Genomic DNA, 10,381 nt, shown 5'->3' with positions numbered 1-10,381 from the left:
AACATGTTATTATTGTATAGCCAGCATGGCAGTGTGTCACTCCGTGTATATATCTAATTCATCGTTCACTTCCTAGAGAGTCTGCTGCGAGTGCACATCTAAATTTGATCCTTTTATGGTCGACACGCTATTCTATGAGATCCTGGCCAAATCTATCCCAAACACCGGCGCTACATTACACCAAATATCTCCGTCTCATCTTCAATTGCTGAGAATTTGCAACTTCCGCCTTACCGGGTCGAACTCAGTGACAAACTGAGTTTTGGAGTGTGCTCCGTTGGCGTTGGGGTTAATGGCGTCGAGGTCGATCTCGGTGACCATGCGGTTCAGGAACTCGCAAATCTGTTCGAATCAGCTAGACTGCGCGGTCAAATGGAATGGCAGCACCTACCGGCCGAGCATGCCATCTCCCACCGCCAATCTTGAACCATGAGATATGCCCGCCGAGTGAGGTCGTAGCAAGCACTGTGTACGGGTTGTGGGCGAACTCCTGGAAGGGGATGGCATCGTATACCGCGATCTATGGATGGGATATAAGTGAGGTGAACCAATTCTAGTTGCGGCGGTACGTACCGGGTCATCCAAGGCGGAGATGGCAAGAAACGGGATCCTGATGGCGAGAATCGCGTCTGTCGATGATGCGTCGCGGTAGTAAGCATTCTCGGTGGGGTAGCCCCATGTTACGGTCCTAGGCCAGATTGTCAGTGACCACCTTCGACACATCCTGTAGGTAGACTTACTGGACTTCGCGATCGAACTCGTGCAGGTACGTCACGTTCTGAATCCGATCGTAATCTAGATTTGTGTGTTTTAGGATGGTGTCCTTGTGGGATTCGATGAGTTTCTTCATGCTGGCTGCTCGTTTGTCAGAGACGGGACGCCAACTAAACCCCCTGAACCAGACTTACTCCCCATGACCCGCGAGTACACCTGCTTCCCCAGCAGTGTCCGCTGAAGAGCCTTGTTCGCAATCTCCAAGTCGAAGGGGTTGGCCACAGAGATGGCCCCTTTCAGGAGACAATTCGCCCCTTCCTCGCCCACATACTATCAAGAACCATTAGCAGGAACTCAATGACTGTCAAATCAACGGCCTTACGTTGGTCAGGATGTTGGCGCCCAGAGAAAACCCGAGGCCGAAGAGCGGCCGGTTGGGGAAGGTTTGCTTTGCCCATTTCACAAACTGCCGAACGTCCCAGGTAGCCCTTGCGTTGAAGAGGAGACCGCTCGTCACCTTGCTGTTGGCGCACCCGCGGGCGTTCACGACGCAGACATCCCAGTTCCCGCCGTTCATGACCAGAGGCGCAATGGCATGCCGTAGGTAGATCTCGTGAGAGCCGCCAGAAAGGCCGTGCAGCACAATAAGCATAGGCCTGCTATCGTCGGAGCCGATCTTGGCAAAGTCATCCTCCGAAAAGAAGGCAGTCCTCGGCGGCAGCGCCTCGTCCACATCCGCGTGCGGGTCTACCGCAAAGTCGACCGTGAAAGTGCCGGTGTACGTCTTGTGGTCGGCGTCAAATATCTTCCTACGGTAATAGATCGGTGGGCCGTGCTCCTTAACAGCAGTCCACATGGTCTGAAGGTGACCGTTGAAGAGCAGGGGGTTAAGCTGGCAGGTCGGAGTGCTGGCTTCGCAGACCTTCAGCAAGTCCGTCGCGGTGCCATCTTTCCTTTGCAGGGCCAACGGCGAAGGCGAGTGGGTGAAAGCGATCTTCGCACGGCCAAACCAGTCCATGGCGCTGAGCAGTCGTCTGCTGGCCCGGGATGAAACAAGAGAAGACAGGGTGTCGACGAGGTTTGGGATCTAAGGAATATACCGGAGGGAGGGCGAACAGGTATTTATGGCTTGCTTCACAACCCGGCAGGAGGATGGACCGGATTTCAAGTTTGGTGATAATGCCAATGAGAGCCAAGGCGGCGCCGGTGGATACTTTCTTTTTTATTGCTGTTTTGTTTCTCCGTGTTACTGCGTAGAAACCTAAAGGATCAAGGAGAAAGCGGTCTCAATGTCAACAAAACGAATGTGGACAAAAGGACAAAAAGAAAGGCGATGCAGCTGGAAATCAGTGTGAACAAAAGCTGGAAAGATGCAACGCCGCGCTGAATATCCGAGACACGGGGAATCCTACTTGTAAGTAGAAGGAAGAAAAAAGTCCCTGGTACAAGTTCTAGAACATGGAAAGTCTTGAATTGATCAATGAGGAAATTGCGCCTGCCGAGGCATCGGAACCTGTGGAGCACCAATGTTATCGGTGGCACCAACGCCGGTCCGCCGACGGCCGGCTTTTGAGAACGACCGTCCGAGTCCGTTGAAACTGAAACTCCCCCTGTGCCTTGGTAAGCGCACAGACCAGATCTTGCTCTCCATCAGCGACAGGGAGCGACGACGAATGGGCGGACTCGTGGGAGTGGCATGGCGCTTTCCCCAGGCTGCATGCAGGCTGATTGTGCCGCTGCGGCGCGTGCCAACGTGATAACCTAATAATTTAACCCGCGAAAATCCTCGACCGAACTTCCTTTATACCTCTCATCCCATTTGCGACTGGGCCGTTCCGACAAATACGGGATATCGCTCGGCCCCTCCGACAGGATGCCTCCCGGCGAGGCATACGGCAGCCAGGGCCAGCAGCAGCAACACCACCAATTCCAGCATGTGCACCCGCAAGCGCAGCAATTACAGCACCAACACCAACACCAACACCTCGCGCCGCTGCACGCTGGCCTGCAAGCACCCCCACCACTGTTACCACACCCGCAGTTCGCGAATCCATATCCCAATGGAAACCAGCAATACCAACATCAACATCAACACCAGCTCCAACACCAGCAACAGCAACAGCACCAGCAACAGCACCTGCAATATGTCCATCCTTCATACACCCAGCAACAACAGCAGCCGGTGCAGTTTTATCCCAACAATGCGCCGCCGCCGCTGCCGCAGCAGCAGCAGCAGCAGCAGCAGTATTCAAACTACAATGGCACCTTTCACCACCAACCCGCTCCCGCTTTCGCGCCCGCTCCCCAGGCCGCGCCGCTTCCTCAACCTCTACCCGTGTCCACGCCGATGCCAACATCCATTCAGTTTGTCAACCCATCCTATCTCCAGCACTCACCTACGCCAAGACCGCCCAACAATGCCTTCCCGGCGTCGCAACCACACACGCCGTCGACGATGAGCCCCCAATTGCCCCGCGCCGTCCAGCCAAACCCGCCGAAACCGATGCCCGTCAAGGCGAGCCCAAAACTGGAAGAGAAACGGCCGCCCTCACGCGGAACGCCGAAACTGCTCACGCGAGACCCGAGGCGGCCAAGCTCGAGCGCCGGAGTCGCGAAATCACCCATCACCCCGCACGCATCTACCCACACCGAAACACTCCCACTTCTGCTGTCTGTGGCGGAGGACTGCTTCGAGAAAGCCAACGCGGCTGCCCAGCAAGTCGCTAAGACCATGAGCCCCAGTGAAGTTGCGGAACATCACAAGCTGGTAGCCACGGGGCTAGGATGCTTGGACGTCGCGCTGAAGTCGAACAAGTTGTGGCCGCGGCTCGAGGCTAGGTTATGTTTGCGCTACACCAGCATACTCATCGAGGAGACCACCAATATTACGGAGGCCGAAACAGCTCTGACGAGAGGCATTTCGGTGTGCGAGAAGGTATGGGATATCGCTCGCCAGAAAAAAGAACGCCAGCTAACAACCGTCCGCCGCCCTAGCATCGGTTCCTCGACCTCAAATACAGCTCGCAATTTCTCCTGATGAAGACACTCTTCCAGCGGAACCAAAAGGCGGCTTTCAAGTCCATCGACAGCCATATTGCCGATTGTACAACGTATGCTTGTCTGTTCGACACTCGCAGAATTTTATTGACGTTCACTAGTTATAAACATGTCCCCTGGATCTATGCCTTCCGTTTTCTCAAAGCCGCCTTCCACCTCCAGTCTGGCACAGCCGCCGACAACCATGCGATAGAGAACCTGCGCAAGATCGCCGGTATTGCGAATCAGCGCAGCGACAAGGGCATCTTCGTCATGGCCATGCTGCTCGAGGGCCTTGCTCACCTCAGCACCACGAAGGACGACTGGGCGACCCGCGTGCAGATGTGCATCGCCCAGGTATCCAAGTTGCAACTGGACGAGTCGATTCGCACCCCCCAAACCGATGTCTTATTGCTCTTGTTAGATTTGGCGTGTAGCCTACACCAGAAAACACATCAAATATCAGCACAAAAGCTCACGGCGCTTCAGAAGAGACTAGAGGAATTGAAGCAGTCACAAGATTGGCCTTCCCAGTCCGGCGAGATGATGTTGCCTGTCAACCGGATGCAGAACGCGCAGCAAATCGTCAGCGCTGACACAAGTGCGGTTCTGCGTCCTGGCGAGGATGGTGTCGACTATTTGGTACTATCAACGCTGGGGAAACAAGAAGCCTGGGCACTGGCGTAAGCTCTGTTTCTGCGTGCCTCAATGTAACCTTCTAACAGCCTTCCAGGTATGTGTTCAATGGCATTGTGGCACACTACAAGGCCTCGACGCCCGGCCGTAGCTCAAGCATGTGGGGGGAGGCAGTAAGGTTATTGGAAGGTGAGATTGAAGCTCCTGTTTTCGCACGCTCCATCTAACCTGGCACCCAGAAAACAAGCCTGTGCCATCATCACAGAGTCTCCCAGAAGCGCTAAAGCAGGCAGAGTGGACGAGGGAGCTCTCCTGTTACGCGCATATGCTTACCGGACTCCAGGCGTCGACTCTGTCCGACTGGGCAAAAGTCAAAATGTGTTTGGACACGGTTAAACAGAACGAATCCCAGTCGGAGTTCTTGACTGTCTTGGCCCTTTATCTCGAAGGCGTCTTTCACCAGGGCACGGCGGCCCTTGAAAAAGCCACAGCGATATGGAAAGATAAGAGATTCGAAATGGATTGGAGCGGCGCGCCCAAGGCCACCGGCAGCCGCATCACAACGGAACTTTCTATCCTGGCCGCCATCAACCGGCTCTGGATTATGCAAGAACCAGCGCAAACCGACGACGCCGAGATGGCCGAGCTCGTCGATCTGCTCCGTCCGATCTGCGAGGACAACCCGGACCAGGAGATCCGCACCGTCTACAACCTCGCCCTATCGTCTGTCCGCTTGAACCCGCCACTGTCCATCAACCAGATCAAGCGACACATCCAACAGTCGCTGAGCGGCGCCCAGCAGACGTGCAACACGCAGTACCTGGCGATCGCGCTCAACATCATGCGGGCGAGGTTGTTCGAGAACGTCGTCGGCGAGCAGGCGCTCAAGAGCGCCCGAGCCGGCTCGGCACAGGCGAGGAAGAGCGGCAACGTGCTGTGGATGAGCGTCGCCGATGGCATGCTGGCGCAGTCGTTCGAGATGCAGGGCGCGCTGGCCGAGGCGAGGGCGACGCGCGACTCGGGGGTGAGGCTGGCGAATGAGGCCTTTGCGAAGACGAAGGTATGACTTTTCTGATGTTGCGGAGATGGTAAGAGTAAACTGTGATGCGGATTTTGCACAGCAGCTGAAGGGATCGTAATAATGGGTACCGATGTATGAGCTTGGTTGGTTCAGGACGGCATTGTTTAGCGCACGGCTATCGTTACGACCGGCGTGTGGGGAACTACAGAGTGGAGAGATGTTGGCGTCGATTTTGTGACGTATACCCCGGATATTTCTAGATGATTTGCAGTTGAATTGAAAGCGCATATGGTATTGGCGTGATTGGTACTCATAAGCATGCGTGGGTGGTTGATGTGAAGGATTTGCCTATGAATATCGGTCGGAATAGCAAGCCAACTTTGGCGAATATTCAAACCCCACTTCAACGAGTTCATTTCTCCTCCGAGTCTGATATCTCACAATGCGCCTCTTTCAAATATCTTACTATTATGGCGAGGCGTGTGCTGTAACTACGACATGTCAGGGTTCCTAGTCGGTAGGTCTACAAGACACAGGCACAATACAGCAACCAACATAGCTAGACGACTTCACCATATATGCAATACTAGGTGCCCAGCTTGTAGGACCGTGAGTTTGAAGCATTTTGTGAGCTACATGATACGGACCCAGATCCAACAACCCCCGTGTGTACCATCGCATTGATGTTCCCCGACCTGCCTAGCTTCTACCCCCCCCCCAAGCCTTGACTTGATATGTTCATATCTTCTCAACTCAACGAATTCAATTCAAAGCCGTAGTGACCGTCTCAGCTCAGCATCTACCTAAACCAAAGCCAGTCAGCACCCAGCCAAACAATCAAACAACCCCCACTACTCCCACCAAACCCCTGACCAAGAACCAACCATACATACCATCCATCCCACACCCACATCCCAAACAAGACGAGCTACCAAATCACCTGCAATCATTACTACAACACCAACACTCGCCATAAAGAAACCCGCCACAGCCACCACAGCCAAACCCTGCGGCCTGGCAACGCGTGTTGCAGTCCGGGTCGTTGGGATAGCTGCATGAGTTCAGGTGCCGCCACGTGTCGTCGGGCGTGCCGTCGCAGAGGCCGTGCACTGATGTGACTAGGGCGAGGAGGGTCCAGGTTTGGAGGAGGGAGGTTTTCATGTTTGTGGGTTGGTTGGGGGGGTATGGGGTGGGTTGTGAGTTGGTGGTGGTTGTTGGTTTTGGTTGGGGATGTGGTGTGATGTGGGATCGAGAGGTGGGCTGGGGGGCAGCTGGTGGATTTATGTTTTTGGGGGCTGGAGGTTAGCTAGGGGAACGACTAATACGGGGAAAAATGCTGAGGGTTGGCATCATGCTGGTCAAGGACCAGTCCGGGTAGTGAGTCGATCGTTGTCCAGATCGACAGTGCCATGATCGGTGCCATAAGCGGGGGAGGGGAGGGGCGTACATCCCATTCAGCTCTGCTCCTAAAGCTGAGCGCCGCGTATTTCGGGATTCTTGCTCGTTGGTGGGCTCGAGGACAGCCATTCTGTAAACCCCCTTTGCTATGCGAATGATGCCAGTTGGTGCTGTCACGGGAAGAGGTTTGTCCGTTCTGACTGAGAATGTCTGTCTCTCTGTTTCCCTTCCAGCCAATGCACATCGTCCATATGGAAATGCGTCCCTGCCGGTCGTTGGCTCGTTGCACAACTCGTTCCTTCAGAGGTGCTGTGTGTGCATACAAAAAGGGCAAACACGATGCTCGACCCCTGCTGATTGCCCTACCGGCACCTTTCTGTTGAATCAGGACAACTTGGGAGCTGATCTCCAGTACTAAGGTAAGGCAGCAACCCCGCCCGCTTCGTCCATGGCACCGTCTAAACGTTTCATTGGAAGGAGTTGTCGGGGCTTCCACCTTACCCATTCAGTTTACTTCTCCTACCGTTGTCGTGCTAGGGTCTGGTATGCTCGACTTAGTCCTTCGAATGCCAGACCTACTTTTATGGTCTTTGGAGAGCACCCGGGAATTTACAGCCTACATGTAACTATCTAAAGATCTTGCGGCATCTCTAACATCAGGGTTGTCAGCGAGGCTAGACCCCTGATTCCTACCCCGCCCGTGACAGTGACGATCAGAGGACTAAAGATGTAACCGTGAGAGGAAAAGGAAACACAATGCAACAGTGCCAAGTCAGAACAAGCTTTCCCCTCTTTAGGCAAGTGTATGATTGGTTTCCTTGATCACTGACTACAGTTCGCTAGACTCGATCCAGCTTAGCCGCGAGCCCGTGGAATTGGGCCGGTGGATAATCGTTACCTTATTCTGACGTCCTGCGCCTCACAGCACTGCCCAAGGAGCATCAAGGGGCAGTCAGCTGGGCCAAATGGAAGAGGCAGTCGAACCAATTTTTGTCCTTTACTTCTTTTTTTGTTCTTGATTTTTTGCTTTCCTTTCGAGCTCGGCTTTTCTTTCGGCCCCGAGGGTGACGGGCCGTCCGGCGAGGGGTCGACCTACCGTGAGAGTTAATTTGATGATGTATCAAGTATAGAGTGTTTTGGAAAGGCACCTTTTGGAAAGTGCCACAAGACATTAGGGCCTTCAAAGCCATACACAGCTAGCTTCAAAGTGTTAGGAGCTAGGGGCACTAAGACGCACCGCCGAGTCGTTGCGTCAAACCTGAACGGACTGGTTTTGGTTTTGGTTTTCCAGCTCGTTGTGAACCATTGATAATGGGAACGATTAGAGTGAGTTCAGGCCCGCCTCGCCCTTTTACGCGACCGGCCGCGCTGCTCTTCTTCAATATCACGTACGTGCCTTTCCCATACGGTATCGTCAGCTTCTTCGTCTTCCGAGGTGAAATAACCCTCCTCATCCACATCTTGCTGGCCGCCATGGCTGTGACTCCCTCCCTCCCCGGTACGCTCTGCGGGCCTCGCGCTTCGAGACTTCCCGGCCCCGTAGAGGGCAAACAAGGCCAGCCCATCAATATCCTCCTCCACGAGCTCCGGCCCGTGGCCCTCATCGACAACCATAAAACGGGCCACCCGCCGACGCTGGCCGGCCGTCACGAACGCCTTGACGGCTATAAAGATATTGAGAGCGAAGCGTGGGTAGAGGAACTCACGTGAACAGTTGGCGAGCCGGGAGTGGGGCAGGCGAATGTCATAGTGAACGCCCGAGAACATGGTGTCCGCCCCGGAGAGTATGTTTACCGCGTACTGGTACTGCTGGTGCTGCTGTTGTTGTTGCTTCTGCTGCGTGCCATCGGTAGCGGAGAGCACGGAGTTATGACCCGGGTTGGCTCCCGTAGCTGGCAGAGCCTCAGGAACCTTGGGCACGAGTACAAAGGCACATGCATCCAAGCATATAGAGATGTCAGACCTCAGTGCGATACAGTTGGCCGGATCGTCGATATCGACAACCGCATTGACGCCATTTCTGCTCATTCCGTTACGTACAAACCAAGCCCGCTCGTTACTCGGGACAAGATGCGTGCGCTGTACGGCCCAGGTACATCCCGTTACGGCACAGAGCAGCCGGGAAGGCGATGGGGAAAGCAAGGGTTGGCGCCGCCGCGGCCAGAAGTCAGGGATACGGTTGTGCCGGAACTGCCAGTCGTGGAAGGATGGGACGATGGGGTACCTGTCTGTATTGTGTGCCAAGCCGTCAGTAAAGGCGCGGGAGCGCACAGGGAAAAGTTGGCTTGCCTACTGGGCTGCTCGGGACGATAAAATAGTATTCGCTGGCCGTAAGGATGATGTCGGATGAGACCGGTGCGTTGACTGGCTGTGCGCCGGCCTTGTCGAGGGCCAGGAAGCCATCAAACGCGTTGTTGGCCACGATTTGGCAAGCAGCTAGCGCAGTTTGGTGATCAACGCCAAATTGCAGCTCGCCGTCTACCGAGAGAACATGGTCGACTCGTGGCATGCGAAAAGAGGAGGTTAATTGGTTCATTGTACCCTGGGTGGAGGAAGTTGATGGCGCCCTGCCCGAGCCCACTCCTCCGGGTCGACATGCTCGCTGTAAGATATCACAACTCACTCCAATGCATAGAAGGAAAGAAAACGAAGAAATGGAAGAGGTAAAAATAAAATAAATCGAGTGAAATAAAGCAGACTTTGGTCTCCAATAGCTTTGTTGGGGTTGGGGTTGATGCTTCGTGCCAAGATCACCCGCGATCAGCAGCTTAACCTTATCGATAACAACCTTGAACCGCAGTCCATCAACCCCTGCAACATTTTTCCCATCAAGTCAACCCATTGACCTCATCACCAAGCTCAAACAGACAAACCACACCCACGACCACCCCATTACCACCAATCGATCACCTCCAGCAACCCAAACCAAACAATCGGCCACTCCAACCCCTACCAAAATGCCCTCCCAACAACCACCACCAACAACCACCCCTCCAACCCCCCCCTCACAAACAGACCAACCCCCACCACCAGAACGCAACCCCCTCCTCCACACCAGCGCCATCGCCCTCACCATCCTCTGCCCCATCGCACTCCTTCTTCCCACCCGCGGCGGCGGCCGCGCCAAGTCCCTGGTCCAAAACGTCGTGCTCGCCTCGGGCGGCTTCTGGGGCGTCAACCAGCTGGCGACCGAGTACACGGGCAAGGCGCTGACGGCGCGGTGGGGGGATCGGTTGGGGGGTGTTTTTGGGGGGGGGTTCTTCCTCTTTTGTTATTGTATCAGGTGGTGGTGTGATCTTTAGGGACAGGGGAAGTTGAGGGTCTGATTCCCTTTGTGATTTCTGGGAGCTTCCTTTGCTAGTGGTCTTGTGTGGCTGAGATGATGGTGCTGGCGTTTTAGCCGAAATGGGCACTGGTTTCTCGGCCACCACAATCAGCCCGGGTGGGGGAGCCTCAGCCGAAATTTGATGAGAGCCCTCGCGGTGATCATGGCACCTCAGTCCGCTTCGCCGAGCGTCGTTTCAGATCTGAGGAGCGCTTGAGAACGCTGATCCCGTTGTCTCGGAAGCGGCCCTT

General features: G+C 54.9%; 4 protein-coding genes across 4 annotated transcripts; 1 reads left to right on the top strand and 3 right to left on the bottom strand.

Annotated features, from left to right (window-relative positions):
• Positions 1 to 201: 201 nt before the first annotated feature.
• CHGG_02622 (uncharacterized protein) lies at positions 202 to 1,732 on the bottom strand (the record flags this gene model as incomplete). Its single annotated transcript, XM_001229137.1, has 6 exons — positions 202 to 342; positions 392 to 520; positions 574 to 712; positions 771 to 795; positions 909 to 1,044; positions 1,097 to 1,732. 6 exons carry the CDS (start codon positions 1,730 to 1,732, stop codon positions 202 to 204), a joined length of 1,206 nt encoding a protein of 401 aa, XP_001229138.1.
• An 855-nt stretch (positions 1,733 to 2,587) lies between these two features.
• Positions 2,588 to 5,682, top strand: CHGG_02621 (uncharacterized protein; the record flags this gene model as incomplete). Its single annotated transcript, XM_001229136.1, has 5 exons — positions 2,588 to 3,649; positions 3,709 to 4,433; positions 4,484 to 4,559; positions 4,787 to 5,446; positions 5,668 to 5,682. 5 exons carry the CDS (start codon positions 2,588 to 2,590, stop codon positions 5,680 to 5,682), a joined length of 2,538 nt encoding a protein of 845 aa, XP_001229137.1.
• Positions 5,683 to 6,174: 492 nt separating this feature from the next.
• CHGG_02620 (uncharacterized protein) lies at positions 6,175 to 6,568 on the bottom strand (the record flags this gene model as incomplete). The annotated part of the gene is made up of 3 exons (XM_001229135.1): positions 6,175 to 6,210; positions 6,301 to 6,335; positions 6,403 to 6,568. The coding sequence occupies 3 exons, from the start codon at positions 6,566 to 6,568 to the stop codon at positions 6,175 to 6,177; spliced, it is 237 nt and encodes a 78-aa protein (XP_001229136.1).
• A 1,569-nt stretch (positions 6,569 to 8,137) lies between these two features.
• CHGG_02619 (uncharacterized protein) lies at positions 8,138 to 9,341 on the bottom strand (the record flags this gene model as incomplete). Its single annotated transcript, XM_001229134.1, has 2 exons — positions 8,138 to 8,884; positions 9,099 to 9,341. The coding sequence occupies 2 exons, from the start codon at positions 9,339 to 9,341 to the stop codon at positions 8,138 to 8,140; spliced, it is 990 nt and encodes a 329-aa protein (XP_001229135.1).
• Between the last annotated feature and the right edge of the window lie 1,040 nt (positions 9,342 to 10,381).

This window comes from Chaetomium globosum, genomic scaffold (assembly GCF_000143365.1).
Source record: "Chaetomium globosum CBS 148.51 scaffold_2 genomic scaffold, whole genome shotgun sequence".
Lineage (NCBI taxonomy): Eukaryota > Fungi > Ascomycota > Sordariomycetes > Sordariales > Chaetomiaceae > Chaetomium > Chaetomium globosum.
The sequence above is the reverse complement of the archived record's forward strand: the minus strand, read 5'-3'. Positions and strand labels throughout refer to the sequence as shown.